Source organism: Chelon labrosus (genome assembly GCF_963514085.1).
Source record: "Chelon labrosus genome assembly, chromosome: 20".
NCBI classification, from domain to species: Eukaryota; Metazoa; Chordata; class Actinopteri; order Mugiliformes; family Mugilidae; genus Chelon; species Chelon labrosus.
This window is the reverse complement of record NC_140353.1, coordinates 23,289,461-23,315,552: the sequence shown is the minus strand read 5'-3', so window position 1 is coordinate 23,315,552 and position 26,092 is coordinate 23,289,461. Positions and strand designations below refer to the sequence as shown.

Below are 26,092 nucleotides of genomic sequence, written 5' to 3'. Positions count from 1 at the left end.
TGAGGAGAAAGGGGACGACCTGGGACTTTTCTGTAGAGACATCAAGCTGACATGCTTATTTATGTAGTTATCATGTAACACTGAACTTTCTTGGGTCACTCTAGTGAGCCTCGCACCAATACCCATTTATTATATTTTTTGTTTTTTTGCATGTTTAGACTCCTTTGATTGAAAGCTTTTGTAAGTTCTGTAAGCTGTGAAAACACTAGTGAGTGAATTGGGATGTCTAAGAAAAAGCCGGGCAAGTGTGTCAACTGAAAACCCAAATAGGCCTGCACACGCCGCCATGCAAAGACATGGACAGTTGCTCAAAATTTATAAAACAACAGATACGCTCAACCACATACGATGTCTTGAACCCTCATGCTATAACTTCCTATTTGTGGACAGCTGGGCCTGTTTCACAGATGCTGAACCACAAACATGAACACACTGTTACTACAGTGGTTCAGTTAAAGTTAGCAGCACGCTGCTTGTTTTTTTGGGAGGCTGTAGTAGAGATCACATATAACTGCATATGTGGTTGTTAATTTGATAACACCTGTTGCCGTTAAGGTTTGAAAGTGATTCTGTGTCTGGTTCAATGGCTCAAAAGGTCAAGAGGACTAAAACGCGGTCTTTATCAGCAAAACATCCAAGATGATTTGCTAAAATTATATCGTTTCCTCTTGAAGAATGCTGACTGTATTTAGAAGAGAGTAGGGACATGTTTCTCCTGTAGAAAACGAGCAAGCCAGCATATATATATATGTTACGGAGCAGAGGCTTGCAGATTCACCCTTTTCATTGTGTAATTATAACAGGTGGCATTGTGTTCTCAAAACAACCCTTTATTCCTATTAGTTACTTTAAATTACATTTGTATCTTACATTGCAGCTTTACTCCCAAAACCTTTTTTAATCTTAATACTTTCCTGGTTTCGTATTACATTACTATAAACTGATCAACCATATCATTATTATCCTAATGTGTTGGTCTCTCTTGTTCTTCCAAAAAAGTTGTGACTCATTAGAGAATGGACATGGGCCTTCTGAGTGTGTCCTGTGGTGAATCTAGTGAATTTGGAGGCCAGGTCAACACCTTGTGCTGTTTTTCATGTTTTTTTTTTTAGTTGTTCCTAAAGTGTTTTTGTGTGTGTGCCTGTGTCAGGCTGCATCCTGCTGGGGATGGCTGCTGCCATCAAGGAGAGTCATTGCATTGACACAAGACGGTCAGTGTTAATTCTCTTCAACCACAGTGGTCATAATGTTACGCCAGATCAGTGTAAGTTCCTGTATTTATTATGTTTTTTTTTTTGCTTTTACCCTTTTAGCATGACTTATTTTTTCGAAATACTGCCATTAATCTCTCCCTGTGTCCCCAACACTGATTAATAATAGGTTAAGAATTAGATCTGTCTTTTTTTTGCCACATTTGGTAACAGATAATTCCACAATGAATGATTCATTTGAAAAAGGATTTCTTGCTTCAGGAATAGCAACCTGAACAAAACCTGATTGCTACTTTCTGAAAAGGCTAGCGTGTAGAAAACAGGCAGCAGTCTTTTTACAGAGAACTAGCAGATGGCAGAGTTTGTCAGTCCATCATTCTTGACACCTGTAAACACTTCCATGACAATGGTGTTGTCCCACACTGAGCCGGGCTCACGGCCGTGGCTGCTGCCATCCTATATTAATATGGATGGCGGTTTATAATTCATAGGACAGGATTAGTTGCGAGCGTAGGTCCCAGGTCTGTTCCCAGCACTGACACAGCGAGTACTAACAATACTGGACATGCCTCGCTCTCTACTGCCCATCCCAGTGCCCATTATAATAATATATTCAAGGATTAAAGAGGTTTTATCTTAGACCGCCATGAATTATAAATACAGCACTTCAAAATTTAATTGCTTCGAATTAAATGATTCAAGATAATGTTTCTTTTATAAATTCCTAATAGGGCCAGGGGGCAAAGAAAGGGAAATACCCTCAATGAACCTTTTACTCCCCAACAAAAGGAGAAAGGGGAGGAACAATAGACAGATGAGGACCTTGTGTCTTTGTAAGAGGAGTTGGTTTCAAGGTTTAAAAACAACACTACACGCAAGAGCTGAGAAATGGATGACGTTTAATCTCTGTTTTGCTTGGATGATGACAGCATCAGGACACGTTTCCTTTCCGCTGCATAATGGGAGATGGTGAGGAGTCTGGTTCAGCTGGAGAAAACAAACAAACCCCATACTCTTCCAGGACTTGTCGAGTCTGTGGTTAAAGCTACGAGATGTTTCTCAAACACACAAGCACGCATACACCCCCACTCCACTCCACACACACACACACACACACACACACACACAGGACAGATGTCTTTAGAAAAGCAGCACATAGACAGAATGTTACCAATAAGGTCGTTAAAGATACACGATTGCATAAAAATACACATTTGTGATGGAAAAGTGCTGGAGCCACAAAAAAGACAAGTGACACAAACAAGATCCAGAACATGAACATGGTGTGGTACAAAGTGCTCCGACCTCAAGGGAAAACTCCCGACTGACTGGGTCGGCTTACCAAATGAAGGGAAAAGGAGAGGACCGTGATGGTAGCGGTAATCTTCACACCACCGCCAAGCCTCTGTTGGCTAACAACATGACTCTGCATGTTAACAAGGAGTGACCCCAACTCTCATTTAGCTGGCTGATCCTAAAAAGCCAAGGCATTTGTTTCTGATTCTAGAGAGGTTAAATATGCTCACAGAAAACTGTCCATCAGCGCCGTTACTGATCATACATCTTAGCTGAAAAGCTAGTCTCAGCAGGAATAGCTGAAATGCTTTGTGTCAATTAGTCGGGCATTATTTTTTTGGTAAATATGTAGATTTCATTAGATCAGAGGAGCGATATGAATCACATTTCTGTATTAAGACTTCTGCTGAGCTCAGACCATCGGTCAATTCAATGAGTAGTCAATAGACAGAAATATGTCAATAATACCGAGAACTGAAAAGCAGTTTTTGAAGCAAAAGTGTCCAAACATCCCCCTGATTCTGCTGTTTCAGTGCAGATCTTTACTGCTTTTTTAGATTGTATGGTGTTATAGAGAACAACTTCTGGCTTTGGACTGAGGGTTGAAGACGAATCCTTGAACTTTGGGAAACTGGTGCAAATGCTAACATGGATATCAATCAACGCTTGAATTAGGTGAATTTGTGTATTTTTTATTTTATCATAGGTAAATATTTTAAGTGGTCAGGGACTGGTTAGAAACTTCATTGCCATACAAGATGTATAACAAGCAAATCTAAATGATAATAGCTAACCAAACCAATGTTTTAACATGAAATGTCAACACCTTAAGTGATCATTTTACTGTATGTCAATAGGTTCTCCAAAACGGCACACTAAATTACTATTTGAGCTGATAAAAGAGATCCTTAAGAACAAGAAGCTGCCAGATGTGCACCAACAGTATACAGGAAAACTGCTATTAGCTTGCAACAAAGCCATTTCTGAAGCCTTATTTTTGAAAAGCAAGAATACGGACACCAGCAGACTGTCATGTCTCACTTCTAATTGGAGAACAATCCCCTTGATATTGAAAAGGTTCAGAAGTGTATTTTTTTTCTCCACTGAAATTTCACTGGTGAGGCAGAAATCTCGGTTTAAATCCATCTGGTGTATCTGGTGTTAGTGAACATCAGCGAGGCACACTTCATTCTCTTCATTTTAAACTGCAAACTAGAATTCACGTTCAAGGCAAGACATGAGCAGTGCACCAGTCCACACAGCCGCCGAGCTCCATCTAGTCTGTCGCCTGTCTACATGCAGCTGGTTCTACGTTTCAGCATCACAGAGAAGCGCTGTCTGAATTTGCTGGATGAAAGCCGCGTTCATGTCAGCTCAGCAGGAAGGATTCAGCAGTGCTTTTATCCATCCGTTCCTTGATTGTATTGATGTCCCTCAGTTGCCGCGAAAGGGTGGGGCCGAGTGAAACCAGAAAGCTCACAGTGGCACCGTTAATACAGACACCAGTATTAAGTTAATATCATGTATCACATCACAGCAGAGGATGTGTGAGATTTTAACAGCTGTGTGTTGATATTCACTAAGATAAACGGGACATCTAGGATCACTGTTTAGACTGTGGAAAAGAAGGGAAGGTTAAAATGAGTCCAATTAAACCAAGACGGGGAGCTCCACTGATAATTACATGGAGCTGAACTGACTGAACAACCCTGGTGATGCCACCAAGGTTACACAACAGATGCTGTACTGCAATTTCTTGTGACATATTGGCAAACATATAGTATACGCCAATACCTGTTCATATAGATTTATCTGAACTGGACTCATTTAAACCTGTACCGAGGTTGCGTACAATCTACTACACAACTACATTTTCTCATTTTACATTTAAACTACTATTTTGGAGTTTAAAAACTAGCGGAAAAGCACCAGTAGAATGTTAAATACACCAAGCCCTTATGTCCACAGCCTCCACTATGAGGTAAAATGACAGAACTTATTGCGATTATGATGGAAATTACACATTATTTCCTCTAAGATCCATGCTTTTTTCCAGTCAGTATCAGAGCACACAGAGTCATCAGGGTCACCCCTACCGTAACCAGAGAGTAAGAACCTAGGAATGATGCTTCCCTGTTTTTCATGTTGAGATTGCCTAATTTTAAGGCAGTCGAACAAAAAAGCTTGCGACTTAACACTCACATAACATTTTCCTCTGTCTCACTGCCTCCTCAGTGCTGTTTATGGCTTTGTCAGGGGCAACAACAGTGATCACACCCTTTTTCTACAGAGTACATTCATAAAGATTTATGACTTTTTAAAACTTTTTTCTTTTTTTTTTTTTTAATTGAGAAAGCAAAACCATTTCCACATTAGCCTGCCTTATTAAACCACAACAGCTGACATCAGCTAGTCTCACGTGTCTTATGTGACTTCAACTGGAAAATGGGAGGCACCCCCCACAACGCACCATCTGAAAAGACTGTCAGCTTAACAGACAGCGGACACACAAGGAGTCAAACTGCCATAATAAACTAACCAAATCACAAAATTAAGAGAAATTTTGGCTTGGTGGAAATGAGATTCATCTAATTGTTTTTTTCCTTCTCTTCAACTAACTACTTGTCTGAAACTGTTCTGTACTGACCCCCCTTGCTTTTTTTCCCATGCTGTAGGCGTCAAACAGTTTCAGTGTAAACCTAACGTTTAAAACTTAACCAAAAGTTAATGTCAATCAAAACCACCTCTGTTCAAAAGGCTGAGAGACAGTTCAGCAGCGTACAACTAAGAAAAGCCACGCTGGATGAACATACAGTCGGAAAAGTTCAATGACTTTCAATTGTTTTCATCTTCTATATTTCTGAGTCCTTTAAGAGACACAAAAATAAATAAATAGCATGGGCTGTGGCACTAAGTGGAATATTTATTCACTGTTCTCTTTGGGATTATCTTCAGTTCGACTGGCACTTAGGTTAGCCACTTCCCTTTGGCCTTTCTGGTTTGAACTTCCAACTGGGGCCAAAGCTGGATCAACATCTTTGCTGACCTTCTGAGTCTCCTCCAGCATTTTCTCCCCATTAGCAGCCATACCCATCTGATAGGCTGCTTTCTCCCCATTCAAAAGGTGACTGTGCTCTTCCACCTGGATCTCCTGCCCTTCCTCCACCTCCTCCAGCTTGCGCAGAATAATAGGAAGCTTTGCGTCTGCGTCAGTGTTTTCCAGCAAAGCAATATCGCTTTCCTCATAGTGTGGCAGTAAAGCACCCTCCTCCAGCTTCTTCTCAAAGTATATGCGTTTGTCCCGACCACTGGCTGACGCCTTCTCCAGGATCTGCTTCTCGGCCAGGCGAAGCTGGATGGCCAAGCGAGAGTGAAGAGATAAATCTGGTTTCTCCAACATGGAGCGGTCCTCCTGGAAGAGACCAGGCCAGAAGTAGACAAGTGGCAGAGTGAGGGTTTGTAATGTTTAACAAGCTGTCAATGGTGTCTCTAATGGAGCACATTCAGAATAACAGGTATGCATGCTCCTGCCTTTCCTTACTATGAAGTGTACAGAACTGTTAAACTGATCTGAGGTCACATGACCCAAATTGTAACTTTCAACATAACTAAAACTTAGTCTGACCTCTGTCGTGGTCTTGTAGGTCTTGAGCAGCAGAGCAGCTCGAGTCTCGAGAAAAGTCCACATCTTGATCTCGTTTTCCCAGCTGACGGGGAACTCGCTGTTGCCCAGGGTGAAGATCTTGTTGATGGCACGCTCTCCAAGAAGGTAGTCCTTCAGTTCCTCTGTAATGAAGCCAGACGTCAGTATCACCAGGACCATTAAGGAAAAACAGAATATTTGAGTTGATGGTAAAATGAATGGGTTTCTTGAGGCATGTGAAACTACAGAAAGGAAAAAAGACACGTTTTTCCACTGACAAAACAACCCCAAATTATATGAAACATCCATGAAAGTGCTAAACTAAAGACAATGAGCATGCTTAAATTTCTTGAAAACCCTTCATCATCTTCACTTCTGAATAGTGAAAGCAGCCATTTAACATTAAGCCATACAGAGAAAAGCTGATCAACGACAGACATAATCAGCCACTGACAATGTACTCTTGAGATCTTCAAGAAACATAAGCAAGTTCAGTTGTCTTTGTGTTAGCACAGATATACAACCCGAATGACTGAGAATCTACACAGGCATTTGAAACATGCTTTCATAGTAGAGGGCAACAACCAAACATGAATCCTAAATGAACAGGCGCACTCAACAAAATAACCAGAACCAGGACCTAATCCAAAATGTAATCAGCCAGAACCGATCCCAATCAGACTTCCTTATTTGGGTCCCTGAGCCTTGGTTTTTAGAAGCCAAGGGGCTTGAGTATTTGTGACCCAGCGACAGATGAGGTCATGTCCCATCTGTGTGTCAAAGGCTGACTCAGAGGTCTGGAACATGTTAAGCCTAGCTTAGTGCAGTAGGAGGAAACTCCTACTTTGGCAGTGTCAAATGTGAATGAGCCAACGTTCTAATGAATCCAAAACTACTCTGAAGTAAACAACTTGAGAGGTTCTGAGTAGTAAAGGACACGCTGCAAGGCAAGACACTGTAGAAAAACAGAACTGCTCTACTCTTAAACCCACCAAAAGAGTGATCAGCTCTTTTTTGTTAGTAAACAACATAGAAAAAGCGAAGATCATGGTTCCAGGTAAAACTTGTTAAAAAAGCTGTATTAAGTTTTCACTGGAAATAAATTCAGCATTGTTAGAAACATATTAGTTTGTTTATGGCTAATAACATTAACACTGCAGTGTCTAAAATACTAAATATTATTATTTTTTCATAGAAGGTGTGCATGACCAGAGTATTTATGTAAAGAATGGATGATCCGGTAACAAGTTGCGGTAGATGTCCCAATATAATAACTCTGCATTCACTGACAACAGGAAATTCAGAAAAGTAAGAATTAATATTAGGATGATGAAGCTAGCAGCTCAATTGGTCTGACTTGGGATCACCCGTAGGCTATTTGGATCAACTAAATCATAAAAATAAGTATCAATGTGAATAAGCCATTAGTGTCATCTCAGTGAAACAGAAACATTGCGTAAGGATTCCTCCTGTAAGGATTCTACCTGCATTCACTTAGCAGGAAGTACTGTTTCATGTGATAAATGTAGACAAAGCACAGCCTTATCCCTTTACTATCCCTTAATCTGTAATCAAATTCTTTCAAATTAGCCTTGAGCTTCTAAAACGGTGAAGTCTGAACATAATTTTAGTACAGTTCAGCATTTACAATTCTGTCATAAAGTGCAGGAGTTCTGGACCAGCGCTGGTTCCTTTATCCCGCTGCCTTTGATCTGAGCACTTGAACTTGGCTAGGTTACACTGGAAGATGAAAGAAGAGAACTGCAGCGCCCCAGTTGTGTGTGCACACTATTCCATCATGTCACATCTGTTAAGAAATGTTGACATACATATACACATGCGTGCAAGAGATGATACCCACGCACACACATATTCAAAGGCATCGGGGCTGTTAAAAATTAACATGCAGCAAAAATGTGAATAATATATCAAGCAAGGTCCTGAAGATGAGTCTTGTGACAGAGGAGGATGTGGCCTTGTGTGACTGGGGATTTATGACACCGGTGCCTTTCTGCATACATGCCGATGAATATTGCAAACCCCACAGTGGATTGCTCCTTCCACACATCTGGTGGCCTGCCTTGATCAATTAACCAGCTCGGGATTGGACAGGCCTTGCTCTTCCCCTGTCTTTTTCCTCTACCTCCACCTCCTCTCCGTCTCTTGTGGAGGAAGCAGTCGCTTGACAACGGTCTCCAAGGGGAGTCGAAAAACGTGGCATGCATTGTTGCTACCGGGTTTTTGGCTCGGAGGTTCCACAGGGAATGTCCTGCTGCTGGTATTTCACAGTTGTGTGCGTGTGTGTTTGTTTATGTTGCCGTTATCTGTCAGTGTCTTACCCTCTGTCATGCAGAAGACTCTCAGGAAGGCTAGGAGCTGGGCTGAGATCGGGGGTTCGTTACAGTGCACAGCGAAGATACAGGACCTGAAAACACAACGGCATACAGACGTCATGTTAGCAATACGTCAATAAGCAAGAAATAAGCCTGTAATTAAGTTAGAATTTTATGTTGACGGAATGAAAATTCAACACAAGGTGCACAGTGGTGTATCCAGAAGGTTCCAACTGTACACACACTAAATCTATCTTGTAGTTCATCTTCAAACGGGCAGAGTTGTGCGTATGACTTAATAATTAGCTTTACAAAGCAAAGGTGAAATATTAAGTGAATAATTCATACTCTTTCACTGGCAGAGTAGTATTAGCGGAGAATCAACTCTAGCTCTAACAGCTGACCAGCCCACAAACACACACGGCAGCATTTTACAAAACAACTCAAAAGCAGAGAAGTGGAGTACAAGACCCTCTTTTCTCTTTATTGGATCAATAACAGTGTTTTTTTTAATTGAGAATCGATTGTGAGAGTGACAAAAATTTTGGTGAACAGCAAATTGCAGCATGTGCAGCTTCCAGAAGCCCTGCCATCACAGTGAGGTTGCCAAATCGATACATATATTTACAGTATATAGTATAAAGTCAATAACAATTCAAATGGTCTGAGGATGACTTCAGAGAACTCAGAGCCTGAAACCCCAAGAGAAAAGCACCAAGATGACGGTGGCAAGAAATAAACTCCCTTTTAACAGGAAGAAATCATGAGCAGAACCCAGATCAAGCTATTACATGTGTATAGGCTGGCACAGTGTGTAAACAGATGAAGTATCATCGGCAGAGTAGAGGATTATCCGTAGGCACGGATGGCAAATGTACACAATGAACACTGAGTATGCTGGTGGGGCAAGGAAGACAGATGAGAAACACGAATCTCTGCGGACCAGAAACATGCCCTTCCAGGTTGGAGGCACTCACAGAAAGGCGTTTGGCACTGGTGTATGAATGTGTGTGTGACTGTAAAGTGTTTTGAAAAAAGCGCTATATCAATACAAGACCATTTACCATTTAATCCTCTGTTAATATGTTTGTTGAGCGCAATTTTCAAGAGTTGCATTTTTCGGTAATCAAATCAAACCTCTGAGAACATCATATCTACCAGCAGATTACCCCATCCTCTCGGATCAAATTCTTGTCTTCCTTATGTCTCTCTGAACAATAATGTTAATGCTGCAGTCTGAAGTACACCTCTGGACTGTGAAAGTCAGCAGTGAGATAAAAAAAAAAAAGAGTATATATTAGACAGTAAGTGACAATATTTTCCTGTTTCAGCAAAGTGATCGATGTGGTGATCAGTAACACCGGGTCGGCGTTATTACACCGCACAAATGCATTACAGCTACCTCCCTGCTGCTCATATTAAATTATCCCTTTGTCCAGTACTACAGCAGCAATAGAGCATCCAGCTCAGCAAATTGTACTGTTTGTTGAAAAAAAAATGTCACAGTGGACTTAAAGGTTGTTGTTATTTCCATGTATAATATCCAAAAGGAGTGATTTGCATGTGGTAAAAACAGTCTGATGATAGCAGCCACTCAACGTGTCAGCGAGGCTCGACACAGAATCTGTTGCTCTTTCCTTTGAAAATGATCTACGAGCATATCTGTCAGTTTAATAGAGCATCCTGGCAACAACGGGGATTGTTTCACTTAATTTCCACTGTTGAGATTTAGACTGTCATCAATAAGAGATTAAAGGCGCCTGATTAAAAATGCAGAGCACAGAATGCTGCATAAAATTAAGGGGCTAATGATAAAATGATTAAGCTTCTTGGTGATGAAAGTGTTGAAGCGGATGGTAAATTGATACTTGGTGGGGTGGGAGGGTAAAAAAAGAAAAGACTTCTGCTGCAACATTTATGTTACGTGCTTCAATTATGCCAAAGGGGGGCCTAATTGGTTGAAATATCTACTGCTGGAAGAGAAAAGAGCAGTGCTGCTACATGAAAGGTACACAGATTCAGTCGTGAGCCTTAAGCTCTCCTTGACCCATATTAAAAAGACTTGTGTGAACTGTTTCAGGCCTAGCTGAAGCGAGCAGACACTGTATGCGCAGATGAAAAGAAGTGAAGAGAGCGGAGGAATGTCTGTAGCTTAAAAGCAGTGACACAGAGAAGGGTTGGACGTACGCTGGGATGCCGGCTCGTGCCAGTACTTCGGCCTTCATGGCGTAAAGGCGCTCACTCTTACTGACGCCCAGCTTGATCTTCACTCGGTCGTGGGCATTGTCTTGGAAGAAGAAGCCGTTGTGAATGACAAACTCAGCATTGGACCTGGTACCATAGAAGATGTAGATCTGCAGGAAGAGTTAAGCATCAACACATTATCTTCATCATCTGCCTTTGTGGCATGATCCAGATTATACACAATGTTTAACCTTTTCAATTATAGAGGGGCATGGTTTGATCTGTCCTTATAAGCCCGACAACAGTCAGTGTGAACAGACAGTAATTACAAAATGAAACTTCTAATGGGAATGACTCTGAGAGACAAAGACCGAAATACGGGAGGCAATAGAGTGCGACTGTCTCTTCACCTGTTCATTCTCCTTGTAGTCCTGCAGCGCCACACACTCACAGCGATCATCCTCCAGGTTGTAGCCGGTAGTGATCTGAAAGTTGACAGCTACTTTTACTCACCTGTTCACACTGAAACCACATGTCAACAGCGTATGTAATTTCATCAAGAGTCAGTACCCATAGCTTTTCAACTCAGTTTCCATTACTGTATGTACGTGTGCATGCGATGTATACTTTACCAGTCCATTTGTGTGGTTACACATGTCCCAGAGGGGGATGAGGGCCAGAGTGACCCGGCTGCCGTCCTCAGTAGGGATTTGATTTTGACGGGTCATCACCGAAGACACTGCCCACCTGTCACACACAATCAACCAACCACCGCTTGTTATTCCATAGTCATGGATCAAAAGACTCTGGGCAACAGAAGAACAGGCAGTACAACGGATATAACACTGGCTTCACCATGAGGAGAGAGGGTTTGTATCGGACAAGAGAGAGAGAAGATGGAAAGTATATGAAGGCAGAGAGAAGGTGAAAAGAGACAATAAGGAGAGAGGGAAGGAAGAGTGGAGACCCACAGCAATACAATGAGGCTAAATATTATGACCCCCTGCTCGGTATGCAGTATTCCCCTATGTGTGCCACCAATACAACTCTGACCAAATGAGAGGGCGAGTGCATTTAATGGGTTACATCAACAAAAGAAAACGTAGATTCATCATTCATTAACTACACTACACTGAGATAAAAGTTTTGTCCCTGTTACTCCCTTACCTATTCATAGATCCCTGCTACTCATTCACACTGATCGGTGTCTGAACTGATCAGGGAACATAGGCATTTCAGTGCCAGATTTCTCCAGCTGGTACCACAGCCACAATAAATGCACATATTGTCCATGATTCTTTTAATTACACTTCCCAACTGTAACTGCATCTATACCCTTTCATTTGTTTTGGGCTCTAAAGTCTCCCACATGCGTACATTTTCCCCTTGTGTCATCAGTGCAGAGCATTCAGTACCCCGGACCGTGTCTACATTTCAGCTGCTGAGAGTGCTTAATGTGAGCAGAAGACTGATGTCTCTGCTAGATGCGTGTTATCGTGCCGTCAGCGTTCTAAGCCTGTGTTTACTGTTGCTCACATCTCTCCCTATCACCTGTAGCCACAGTGGATCTGATGTGTAGTTATACTCTGAACCTGCAGGTGTGAATTCTGGCTAAACAAAAGAATCATTCACACTTGATCTATTGTGCCTGACTAACACAGGGGGTGAATGTTCTCAGCTTTGAGTTAGGAGAATTTCATCTTTATCTTATTTTAACTAACATGATGGAAAAATCATCAGACTACTACATTCCTCCTTTAGGAGATGTCACTGTGTTTCCAGGTCTCAGGGATGCACCATGTTAATATTACAAAGAGGAAAGCGGGTTTAATCTGTGAAAAATAAAAACCAAGCTGTAATAAGGCTAAACTATTATTTTGCTCCAGTTTACATCACCACGCACAAATATGTAGAGTAAGGCACAGAAGATGCCTGTATACACACACACACACACACTGACCTGTAGTCATCAAATGTGAAGCTGTCCTTCAGGGGCAGCTTGCTGGCGGCAGGATGAGTCTGGGGATGGAGAGAGGGGTGGACGAGAGGAAAAAGGGAAGGAGAAGGAAAAAACACAAATCAGTATGAGGGATTTCATTATGCAGGTATGCTGGAGGGGGGCTGCCTGACAGGGACGCCTAACAAGAAGGACTGGGAGTAGGGGGCCACCACTGGGCCGTGTGTGTGTGAGTGTGTGGTCTGTTAGTGCAGCGTGACACTCGACCCCCCACATACATCACTGTCAACTTAATTTGTTGTGGCCAGCAGCCGTCATAAATCTGCCTCATCAATTTGGGCCTGAATCATAGTGCGTGAGTGTGAGTGTGAGCGAGTGTGTGTGTGTGTGTGTGTGTGTGTGTGTGTGTGTGTGTGTCCATGGGTGCCACTAGTTTCTCGGTTTAAAGCCACGGCCGCCACCTACCAGAGCTATTTGCAAACTGTCCCGAGCTTAAGCAGAAGAGAAAGGGGGAGTGGGAGAGGGTGAGAGAGGGGAGTTCAGTGGAATGCATAATGAAGAGAAGGAGGAGACAGAAGGAAGGAACACAGTAAAGACAAAGAAAGGCACAAGTGTGAAAGAGTAGAACCACTGTTCGGTGAATGAGTCTACAACTCATTGTAAAAGAAAGGAACAGTTTTGAGATTTTGAGACATACGCACATTTGTTTTCTTGCTTAGGATCACATGTAGAGCTGGGCTGCTTATTTCAAATTTCAGTAAAATGTTGTCATGCCTTGCAACCACAGTCTGCTCCTGGTAGTTGGCGGCTCCGGCTATCTCACAGTCACTTTAATAAACGCATTTACATGTGGAACAGAGCACGTGAATCTGTGTGCAGTCTTCTTCTGATTTATCAGTACTCTAACTGGTCACTGTCGATAGCCAAACCAGGTAACACAATGATGACTGAGTGTATGACACACAGATTTACAAAGATTCGCTACTGAAAACTGGTAACATTCGTGGGAAAAATGCTGCACGTTATATCTGCTACAGCTAATGCAATCTCTATTAACAGATACGAAAAGATATGAATAGAGAATACTAAATCATCATCAAAAGATCGCTGATTTGTTCAGAGTTTACTACTAATGCATTAAAAAAACGCATCTACTCAGACCATGTCCCTGCTTTACTTAGTTAAAGGCCAGAGTGACAGGGGATAGTCTGCTCACACTTGGTACTAACACTCCTCCTGGATGCTCGGATCACAAGTTGGCAGCTCCGAGTACATGTGTTCACACATGACATTAGAATGCATCTCCACACGCGTCTCAAGTGATCATTTGTGATAGGATATCAGTTCCAGGCTAGGTATGCAAGTAAATATTCGAACAGAATATTTCGGCAAACAGCTACTGCCTCAAAATCACAGATTATTCACACACAGAGAGGTGAGAGAGAGAGAGAGAGAGAGAACGGTAACTGATGTCCACATTGCTGCATATATCATGCTCAGGCTACAGGTGACCTTTTTCCTTTGTGACAATTCTAAGTACTACCATACCTTTAAAGCAAGATGTGAAACAGTAGCTCAAAACCAATGAGGAAAATCTTTGGTAAAGCAGAGGGACGTCAGTGGAGTAGGTGGTCCCTCCATGTGGCCAGGGTGCATGGTGTGATCACGCTGCTAAAAGAATGTGGCCACACGCTGGCCAGCCCACCTCCAAGTGTTATCAGAGCGATCACATCTCAGTGCTTCCTCAATACATGTTCACACCTATACTTAAAGCTGCCCGTGTGTATGCAGATCACTCAGGACGGATTTCCATCTGAACACCTTACTTCTGATAAGCAAGAAAAAAATGCCTTTAAAGTTTATTAATATTCTACATTGAAAATGGATGAGATTTGTTTTGGTTTACAGCCTGCAAACACCATGCTATATATTAGAGGTACACTCTCCAGGTGGATGCACACGCCACCCCAAATGAATGATCGTTCTGCTCTGGCTTACAAACTCACACAAAGTCTAAATGTAGCCATTGTCCTTACAGAAAATGAACATCCTTTTGGAACTAAATGCGCACAGCGTGAGTGCGTAAACAGACTTCTGTCCCCACAACGTGAGTTATACAAGCAGACACACACACAGCTCTGTGCTGCACTTGGCTTGACATGGAGACAGAGCGAGGAGGGCTCATGGAGGTGTGTGTCCCATCCTCTCATCTTTGATGCATCTCCTTTCTTAACACAAGCACACACGCACATGAACAGACACACACACCTCCTTGTTTTGTCCCCTGCTCCTCCCTCCTCTCCCCCCTCCTCAGATGACCGGGCTGGAAAATTAGCTTGTCACATTGGCTTTGAATTGAATTGACCTGAATGTACCTTCCTCAAAAACCTCTCTCTCTCTCCCCACCCCCCACGTCCCCTGTTCTCTTTCTCCCTACTTTCCTTCTCTCTGTGCGTTGGATGTATGTCTGACCATTCACACAGACTGATATATCTGACATCTCGATATATACAGTCAGACAAAACCACCACTGACATCTCCCCCACCCGTCCCCCAAAAAGTACAGAGATCAACCTCCTGCATGGAACAGGAATATAGTACAGTATTTTTAGTAAGACCGTGGAGTGCCTTTAAAGCTCAGCGTGTTGACTTGTTTGTTTGACATGAACACAAAAACATACGTAAAAAGTACATTCTCTGATAATTGAGTTAAACTCTCTCTCCACTTACATACTTTCCAGTTGGGGAAACCACAGTTCTGCCCAAATTACACTAATTTATTAACTTTTTAAGCTGCAACCATTGCTCATAAAAGTGTAAGGAGTTCATTTAATCATAACTCCTAAAAGCCATAGCCATAAGAAACGGCCTTAACATTTCATTTATCAACACACACCTGGAGATGCATTCCTCTACTGATCAGCAACCATTAAATTTGATGAACAGAATCTAAGTTAAGTGTTTGCACACAACGTTCTAACCTTGTGTTGATGCCAAGTATGAGAACTGATACAAATGAACCCGATCCATTTTAATGAATTGCTGCCGAGGGGTGTGGGTTTTTTTTTTTTTTTTTTAGTTGCAGGGACAAAGTCTTCTGAATTTGTTTTAGTTGGAGTCTGACCAATACAAGACATTATAATATTATCAGACTTTCAAAAATCTGACAATGATTATATTTTCGCTGCATGACTGCTACCAGGACGTGTCATGGGCAGAGCATTTGAAGTAAACTTGTCGTAACTCTCTGCTGGAGGTGTAGAATGGTGACAGTGTTTAAATCATGTCTTTGCCGTTTCCCTACTCCTAATTTCTTGTCATTTAATGGCTACTAGTCATATGGGCTGATGTCGATACATCAGTTTGTCACTTTGTTCTACTTGACAAGCATGATCCTCTGCGCTCACCTGTACGGATGAATCAGTGTCACCACTCACAGCAGCTATGCAGAGGTGAAATATGATGTGACCACGCTATTTCACCCTGAGGAGTGTGGGCTTGTGTGTCTGAAAAAACATCTCCTCTCCTGATAACGCAGACAAAGCCATTCCTGATGATGATATGATACCCTCAAACTACATGAGCCACAATAGTTATTTTAATATTTGTTGACTAAAGACTAAAACAAAAGGCCAATCACAAATGCAAACTGCTGAAGGATTATAAAAGTATGTACTGCTTAGGCCTCCCAGCCTCTCTAATGTCAGAATTTTGGGGCACTGCATCTCACAACTTTTCTAACTGACAGTATGACGATCACACACCAAACGAAGAGGTGTGTGGAGGTGGTGGTGATGGTAGTGTGAGAGACAGAGCTTTAACTTCTCTCAAAAGGCTTTTAAAGAGTGTGCTTTTATTCCGATCCCTGCCACCGCAAAGACATGGCAGACCCCGAGACGAGGTCTTAGCAGGTATGATCAGCCTTTAAAGACATAATGGAAGCGCTACTGAGCAGCCCGAAGTAACCTCAGAGAACCATAGTTCAGAGGCCATGTTTAGCAAGGCAACAACTAGATCTACATTCGAGTGCAGGAACAATTCTTCAATTGCCCCCTAATTTTTAAAAATATGTGTATTCAACAGTTAGATTAAATAACTAAACAATTACAAAAAGGCAGTAGGCTACAGTACAGAGTCTGAAATAAACCATTCTGCCAAAGATATATTTATTAGTTTTTCCTGCCTGTACATCAGCTAATTAAAACAAATACAGAGCTGGCGACAGAAAGAATGAATTATCTGAGAAAATATTCTTTTGTTACTTCGTTCACATAAGAAGAAGAGGCAGACTTCTGACAGAAGTACTGTGAGGAGTTCTGATCAAAGCTGAGCTAGCATTCCACTATGCTTCCGATTAATAATGGGACATTAGCATATTTTGAGATTACCATCCCACTATCTGTTGTCTGGGCCCGTTAACCAGTATTTCATCATATAATCGCTGTCTCTGTATCTTAAGTCAATTTTGTTGCCGCATAACGCTGGACAGAAAAAGTCTTTGTGTGATCATTTTTAAAAGTTCACAAACTGAATCTTTTTCCATAGTTTAAAAGGGGGGGCATTGCTGATCTTGATATGGAAATCACTTTGCAATCACATTGTGATTAGAAGTTTATATGGCAACCACAGTCAGTGACCGTAATCCTTAGTTCAGCTACGACAATGGATCAGTGTATCTGTGGTTCAGCCCTGTCTCTGACTCTTGTTCTGGATTCTTTTCAGTCTATATTCTGGCCCAATGCCTCCCCCTCCTGGTCATGGTGGAGAAGACTGAACTTTATTAGTGGTTTATAAAACATATCCAGCTAAGGCCAACAGTCGATTCAACTTTGACAACAAGGACAATTTGAGGCATTATTTTTCATAAACTCCCTATGAAAAATCATACTTTCAAAGATTTGTATGTCATTCACTATTCTACACTTGAATCTGTTAGGAAAGAAAAGAACATCTTCTGGTCCTGATCGGTTCCCAATATAATTTTCCTGGTCTCTAATATGTCTAACTTTAATGCCTATACAAAATGATACTTGGGAACCTAGTAGCGTACTCTTGAGAAAGACAAATCTATCTGGGTTGTTATTCATACCAATTCCTTAGCCCCGTTTATGTAAACTATTAGCCACTGTAATAAAATAACATGTTGGGGAATAGATTAAAAGACCTGCTTGCTTGAATTTTAAAAATACATCTATACATACAGCATACGGCTTCTCATCGTTAACACATACTGCAGTATGATTTGTTCAGTAACAGATTAAGGTTTCAGTTTAATATATTACTGATCAGCTAGTTTGTGTAAACATTGTGTACAGATAGGAGGCTGGTTGGTTTGTACTGTAGTTACCACTGTTTTAGAGGAAACATCACAAGTGCAGTCTTACAGAATAACTTTATTTCACTAACTTTAGTTTCAAACAGGCATATTTTTCCATTAATGTGCTAGCTAGTGTTTTGTGGATTCGTTTCCAGTGCACTTCAGTATCAATCTTAGTTGCCAAAGGCACTCAAAGCTTAGATTTGCTTTGCCTGGCCAGAGGCAACAATATCCTAAGCTAGGTTCATAATTATCTGTTGTGCTTGTTTAAAGTTTGCTCATAAAACCACTTTACTCATAAAACCACTTCCCAACCACAGCTGAATAGAAAAACTAAAAGCCAGATTAAAGATCACATAACAGGAACTCTGATAAACAGTTGTATAAGGGACTCTTAAAAGATGTCAATCTAAAAAGTCAAAGGTTGCGTCGCAAACTCGGCTGTTAGCAGTATGTACACAGGATATACAGTAGTATGTGTCTGTGTGTCGCGTGGTATGTCTGCCTACCTGTACCAGTTTGTAGAAGTAAGCATATTGCCGTGCTGTGTTTTTATACTGGCTCAGGACATCCTGAACTGCCTGTGTGCCCAGCAGCAGCTGCACATCTTCCTGCTGGTAGTACAGCGGCGTGTCATATTCTTGAGGAAGAGTGTGGATGTATGGCAGCCAGAATGAAGCTGGGTTGGCCCGTTCACACAGGAGGTGGAGAGCCAGCGTTACGTTGCCCATGGCCTGGAGGATCCGGTCCTGGCTGTACAAGGGACCTAAGATGAAGAAGTTACCGGGGCTTAGCGATATAGTCTGTATTATTATCACAATTATTATTTATTTTTAGTTTTTTCATATTGATCATCACTGATTATTATCACAATAAATACTTTTACTTTTTATGTCTGTGTTTTGCTGCGTAAAACTGAACCAAATGGTTAGACTAATTCAAATCACAGAGAATCACACAGCAGCTGCTATTTACTCAGCTTTAAAAATTGACTCGTTTCCAAATCTAACATGTTGTGTGACTTCTCTGTGACTTCTCGTATCTGCTGCTCATTTTACTCAGTTTTGGCCTGCTGCAGCAGACCTACAGGCTCTTTTATTTATTATATGCTTTATTTATTTTTTTAGAAATAATTAACAGGATCATTTGTCAAGGTTACAGTATAGCTGATTTGAAATATTGGTGTTTCTGCTGTTGCACAGGTTTCACACCCCTCAAGGTGAAGAAATGTTGCACTAATCAGACAGAATATCTGTGATGGAAGAAAATAGATATGCAACTTCCCCTCAAGGTTCTGAGTTGGTGAAGTATATTCTAAACTGACACCCCTGTGCTGTTAGGAAAGTTCTCATATTGAAACAATGGTTGTATATGACCTTCAGTCTACAGAGTGGTATAATATGCTATCAGGTAAAGTTTAAGTATTCTACATTTCTCTTCATCAAGGTTTTCTCTTCATTTTCCCCTCAGGTGTACATGATTCGGCTCCATGTTACATACTGATCACCTAAACTTCTTACCCAGCACAGAGTTCTGCGCCGATTCCACTGTCATCAGCATCTTCCTGGGAATCCAGAGAAAAAGTTCTTCTGCCTACACAAACAAGCACAGGGTAAGTAATATTTATCACAGCATCTAATGTGGTCTGCCTAGGCTCAACACAAAGGGCTTAAAGTAGTCATTGCTGTAGAACTTCAAAAGGTTTTGACACGAGTCAAGCTTTAAAGTCGATTCTATATTTTTTTCCACATTCGCCCCAAAGTGGGCACGTTCACAGACCCCCTTCAGTTTGCATATCAGCCTAAAATTGGTGTAGATGATGCTATCATCTACACGCAACAAAGACTCTATTCCCATCTTGACACCTCTGATGCAGCTATAAGGATTATATTTGTTTGACTTTTCTAGTGGATTTACCACAATTCAGCCAGAATTGTTGGGAGAGAAGTTGGGAAGGATGCAGGTGGAGTCTGAGCTTGTTTCATGGATCACAGACTACTTAACTGCCAGACCACAGTATGTGTCTCTAAGACTGTTTTTAGCAGACTGGAGCCCCTCAAGGTACTGTCCTATCACCATTTTTGTTCACCCTCTACACATCAGACTTCCAACACAACTCAGACTCCTGCTTCCTTCAGAAATCTTCGGATGACTCGGCTGTTGTAGGATGTATTAGAGGTGGAGATGAGGAGGAATACGTGCACACAATCAGCGAATTTATGGACTGGAGTCAACATAACCATCTCCTGCTGAATGTTACCAAGACCAAGGAAATGGTCTTGGACTTCAGAAAGAAGAGGCCCCAAATGCGGCCACGTAAACAGAGTTTGCCCCTACTGACTTTCACTTTCGGTGCCCGAATGGAAGTGAATGAGGCTTTTTTTTTTTCGACCTCAGAAGGGCAACGTGAGTCGAGAAGGACATATGGGCAGTTGCCCGAGCAACCTGAGCAACCCCCCTGTGCACGTCCCTGCCCAAATGGACCCAATCCTCATACAGGGGACTGACGTTGAGCAGGTCCCCTGCAACAAAGTGCTGCAGTTGGACAACAAACTGAATTGGAGTAAACATATGGAGGCTGTTTACAAAAAGGGCCAGAGCAGACTGTACTTTTTAAGACGGCTACATTCTATTAAACAACTACTGTGCTGCTTTTTTAACTCTGTTGTGGCCAGTGCAGTGATTTTTGGTGTGGCGTGTTCGGAGGAGGGTGCTCGGGTAACCAACAGGAACAGACTGAATAAGCTGATTACAAAAAGCTGGCAGCATCAATTGGTGTCACCCAGGAAGGAGTGGAGCAGGTGGCAGGAGTAAGGATGCTAAGGAAAATGAAGGCCATCACAGGTAATGAAAGTCACCCACTATATGCCTAAGAGGATTTTGGGAAGAGCTCGCACAGTAAGAGAGTATGATGTAAAGTACTGCTGCTGTAACACTACAATTTCCTTTTACAGGATTAATAAAGTATTTTACATGGCAGAGAAACATGGAAATTCTTGCAAATCAACATTTATGAGAACCACCTTGATGTCTTTGGTAGCCCGCAGGCCGTAGCCCTCTGTCCCAAAGTTGGCCACAGTGAAGCCATCACAGGACGCCCCGTTTTCCTGAGCCCAGGACATCAGATCTGGGAAGTAGTCCTCCCTGTTGCCCTCAAACACTATGGACATACCTGAAGAAACACACAGAGCAAAAATGAAAAAAGAAAAACACATGGCTGGTGTTCTTTTAACCTCTATATTGATGGCTAATTGAACAATAATGTCAAATTTAATATTGCTCCTCAGTTTGCATTGTGTGGGATAAATAAAAATCGTAATGTGAAAAGGTATTCATTCACCCTTTTGTTTCTTGCGTATCTTCTCCACCAAGCCTCTGATTTGGATGTACTCCTCCCACTCCTTACCAGCAGAGGGTGCTGCACTGCTGCATTCTGGGAAAACATGTTGATTGTAAACACCTCAGCTCCAAGTTTAACATACAGCTGCACACACAGAGCCATAAATTAGTAATTGGTCCACTAGTGAGGCAGATCCGAAACATGACAGAAGCTACAACTCTGTCAGGACCATCGGGACTGAGAGGATGTGTGGCAGCACTTTTTGATTTAATAACTATGATGACAGAGAAGGCATAAAGTGCCAACTAGAGGTGGAATATAGTGCAAAAACAAATATGGAGGAAAAACAAAAACAACAAATGGAAACATTCAGTTTTGTTAAAATCTCTTTCATATTTAACCAAAAAAAATATTTTGAAACTGAAATATCTACCTTGAGAATCAATACCCTGCCTTATTTAAAATTGCTTCTGTTCCATACATTTCCAAAGTATGGGACACTAGGAATTCACATACATCATATTATCACATTTATTTTAGTGTATCCCAAAGGCCTTTATTTATTTTTGAGAAGAGGTTATGCTTGTCAAGACATTTCGAGCACTGCAGATTCCCTACATTGAACAGTTTGTTGTTTTGATGATTGTAACTAGGGCTGCAAAATTCCGGGAATTTTCAAAGTTGGAAACTTTCCATGGGAATTAACGGGAATATATGGGAATTAACGGGAATTAACGGGAATTAACGGGAATATATGGGAATAAACAGGAATAAATAAGAAATTTACAAAATTGAAGGTTGGCCCTTAACAGGGAACTTAATTATAGTTGGGGGGAATATATTGTAGCATAGTCTTGGCTAAAACAACCAGATTTAATGCAAGTACACTCCTCAATCACATGCACACAGCACACTGCTTACTGCAGGGCTATTGAGGCCACGCCCCCTACATGCACTGTGCATTCCTCCATCACATGCACAGGTGATTTCTTGAAGGCTGGAGGCCACACTTTTGAGCTCAAAGCACAATACTATTGAAGCCACACATTTGAGCCTGCGGACTATATAAAGTCAAGTAAGTTTTGATAATATCATGGGGTAAATATATTTGATCTATAACGTTATTAAAGTTTAACTTGCAAATATTAAATAAAAATGTATTAATACAGTAGCTAACTATCTGGTAAGTTAGGTGCTAAATGAAAGCTATTTTTCATTTCATTGACCATTTAAGAGGCTAGCTAATTATGGTGGTAGGTTTTCTGTAACCATACAAGAATTTATACATCAATTGTCATCCCATAATTCCCATAAATTCCCATAATTCCCATAATTCCCATGGAAAGTTTCTAATTTGGAATATTTCCAAAATTCCCCAGTTTAACTTCCCATGGAAAGTTTCTGGAAATTTACTGGAAATTTACCGGAAATTTTCCACCCCTTTGCAACCCTAATTGTAACTGAACCACAAGATAATTTGTTGTTGTACATTGTATGTGTGTTTGTACTGGCGAAATGAATACTCATGATTTCACTGTATCCTAGATGGAATGTGAAAAAGCCTTTTCATTTCATTTCATTATTTTTGGCACATGAGCATGCTATACATCAGCTTGTGAATAGTGGCTTTGTTCCAGCTATATCAGCATTAAGATAAGATATTGTGCAAAATACACCATAATGGCGCTCTGATACTGTAAGGTGATGTGTCCAGACTTCCTGCACTGTGGCACATAGCATACACAAAGCGAGCGCACTGCATCGTGTGCAGTAAAAGCAACTCTTAAATGAAAAATATTGCCAGCTTAGCTTTGTAAAGCAAATTCATTCTGATAAAACAAATGGATTGAAACTGTCTCAAAACTCCATACATGCTCCAAACTTTCTAGGTTCCAACAAGCCTTTGGAGCGAATACTTCATATGCTTTTATACAACAGAGTCAGCTCTGTTGGGCTGGAATGTGAACACTGAAGAGATCTACTGTCTGGAAAAGACTGTGTAGGTGGACATACTGTGTGTTACCGAGGTCACTGCATATCTAAAAATAAAGTGGAAACTGGGCTTGTTTGAATTGTCTTGAAGACGTTTCACCAATTATCCAAGCAGCTCCCTACGTTCCAAATCCCTGGTGGGTAGTTCAGGTGTTTTGTTAAGAGCATATGTTGGTTGTGGAACATACTCTGCAACAGCTCAGCGATAAGGTTCATCATCTCCTTGGGGGAAACCACAGCGCTGGCTCCTGAGCCTGACTTCTGAGTCTTCACTCGACTCTTCTTTCCCATGGTGCTGGATGGACAACCGGGCTGAGAAAACACAACATTCATTCTGTTAGCATTTCATTCTAGGGTCTTCCTATCACAAACACCTCCTGCTTGAAGAAATCTCTCTCACCATGTAGAGGTAGACAGGACATTTATTTCAAATTGCCAATGATTGTGTTGCAAAAATGAAAGATTCCCTGATGTCTGTAGTGTTCCCTACTCCACTGTACTCCACACAACAAAGACAAGTTCTTTAAGTATTTCTAATAAGTCAGTTTTGTTATCAGTGTCCCTTTGCATTTAGGCTAAAAAGTCAGTTTATTGGCTTATCTAGAACTATAAGTCAAAACTAATCTGACACATCAGGCAGTGTTTGTTTCTCAGTTTTGCTTATTCAGAGTAAAAGATAAACAAGTGACAAACCAAACTGATGCCTCAGTTTGTTTACAGCACTTGATGCCCACTCCACAGATATATATTTAACATCACAAAGTCAGTGCTTACAATAGCTGAAAGTAGCAACTCATCAGCTTCAGTATGATTATTTTACATGTATTTTAACTGTAACTGTTACTGTGCCCACAGTAGTAAGAGTAGTACTGTGGGCAGCACACATCTGAGACACATGAACTGCTCAATCTGGTCATGACAGATCCTGCCAACACATGGCCTGGTTCTCTGATTACTGTGCACTGAACTACCTATGAACGACTTCCTACAAAAACACGTTTCCTATATTTCGAAACAGCTCACGCAGCAAATGATGCAGATGATTTTACAGATTTCTTTCCATCGGTCTCAGTAGAATGTCTCACCAATAACATCACATCTCTAGTGTCAGTCTGATATTGCACTATGAAGGAAAGTCGCTGTATTTTTGAACAGGCCTTAGCTCAACTAATACATTTCCTTCTCTACAAGCAGATAGTCAGCCCACATGCTCTCCTTCCCTCACACACACCATTTCACAATCCAGAAAAGTTTACCAAGTGGCCATTTTGGGCATTTTTTTTTCTTTTCTCCCTTTTTAAGAAAAAGTGTTCGGCATTACCACAGCCCCAGTGTGTCCGTGTCTCACACTCCCCCTTACAAACACACACCACACAGCTGCTCGGTGGCATTCAGCAGCAGCAGCTGTCACTGTAGTCCAAAGCCAGAAGAACATGGCATCAGGCATCCACTGCACTGGCCTTTTTCCAAATGCTTATTAACTTGTTTGTTTCAAGCACCCAAACATATGCTTAAAGTGAATCTCTGACACTCACTGAGCACTTGATAAGGGGAATCTGTATCTAACCTAGTGTAAAAAAAACAAAAAACAATCTCGTATTAAATCATTTCAATCTTATCTTTTGCAAAGTTCATATATTTTCAACTTCTGTTGGCATTGTCAGACAGGTACATTTTGTTTATTAGTGAGGTTGTAGTATATGGTGATGTATACTGAACGGTGTTCCTCTCATTTCCCCCACATGTATATGTTAGTGGGGTGGAAATGAGGTTTTAAAGACCAAGAATAGATTGCAAAACTAGAGGCTATTTCCCTAAAACTGTAGGTAATATGCTAACTGTTTTTGTATCAAAATGCACCCATCCATGAGTGAAGTTCTGCAGACAAAACTTTGTGCGCATGTCTAAAACTAACAGCACAGTTGAGCTAAATGAAGTCAATGAGAATGGCAACATTTTGAAAACTAGCTTCATTTATCTATATGCTAACGGTCACGAATGCCCCTCTACTGCTAATTCTAGGTCTGTTCTGGACAGTAACACATGTAGCAACATGTCAGCAATCTAAACAGAAAATACTTTCTCTGTCTTTGCTATAAATAGCCAGGTGGTGTGCGCACTTCATTTTGAACATGGCGCAAGTTAAGTATTTGCAAGGTTTCATCCTCGAACCCAACTACGTCTCAAACTAGCATCCCACGACTACTTAAACCCGCGGGTTATTTTTGCCTTTCGCACTAGGCCAGCAGCTAGCTCACAATCAGAAAGGAATCACGCCCATCCGAGCCGAGGCGTAGCTGAAGAGGGGCAGGGTAAAGCACACAGCTCTTTCGTCTACACTGGCTGCACTGACTGAACGTTAGCGAGCTAGCAGTTAGCTGCTAAACTGTCAAGTGATGAAGGATCAGCCTGAGTTTTAGAATGGGCTAATCTGCAGTACTGACTGGCTAACTAGCTTTGCCTGCTAAAATGCAGCAACCACCACGCCGCATATATGCTTTCATGCAGAACAACAGTCGGCACAAGCTAAGACGTTTAATAAGTTAGCATTATCTCCGAATCCAGTCATACCTTTTGAAGTGACAGCAGCAGTTCCTCAGTTACTACACTGAAACCAACCTTGACTGAGCCGCGCTTGTGATTGGAGTAGGCACGAAGTACGCCCATAAACAAAACGCTTGCTTCCGGCTTTCTAATTGGTCGTTGAATAGCACGCTCGAGGAGCTTGACGGCGACTGGTGGATATGCCGTGATGTATCAGGTTCAGGCCGATCGCACTTTGCAATAGGACACTTACTTTTAGAAAGCGTAAATTGACC

The 26,092-nt window shown here is 41.5% G+C and overlaps 1 protein-coding gene across 2 annotated transcripts; it reads right to left on the bottom strand.

The window, feature by feature from the left end:
- Positions 1-2,038: 2,038 nt before the first annotated feature.
- Positions 2,039-25,873, bottom strand: setd3 (SET domain containing 3, actin histidine methyltransferase). 2 transcript variants are annotated; one of them, XM_084568977.1, is made up of 13 exons: positions 25,845-25,873; positions 23,462-23,585; positions 21,282-21,374; positions 20,965-21,113; positions 19,462-19,534; positions 18,451-18,707; positions 12,628-12,686; positions 11,300-11,414; positions 11,078-11,152; positions 10,671-10,837; positions 8,490-8,575; positions 6,133-6,293; positions 2,039-5,919 (listed from the first exon to the last, which is right to left on the bottom strand). In XM_084568977.1, exons 2-13 carry the CDS (start codon positions 23,562-23,564, stop codon positions 5,431-5,433), a joined length of 1,827 nt encoding a protein of 608 aa, XP_084425103.1. In that variant the 5' UTR covers positions 23,565-23,585; positions 25,845-25,873; the 3' UTR covers positions 2,039-5,430. The 2 variants fall into 2 exon arrangements, with proteins under 2 accessions (XP_084425103.1, XP_084425102.1); XM_084568976.1 differs by lacking the exon at positions 25,845-25,873 and having other exon boundaries at positions 23,462-23,677.
- Between the last annotated feature and the right edge of the window lie 219 nt (positions 25,874-26,092).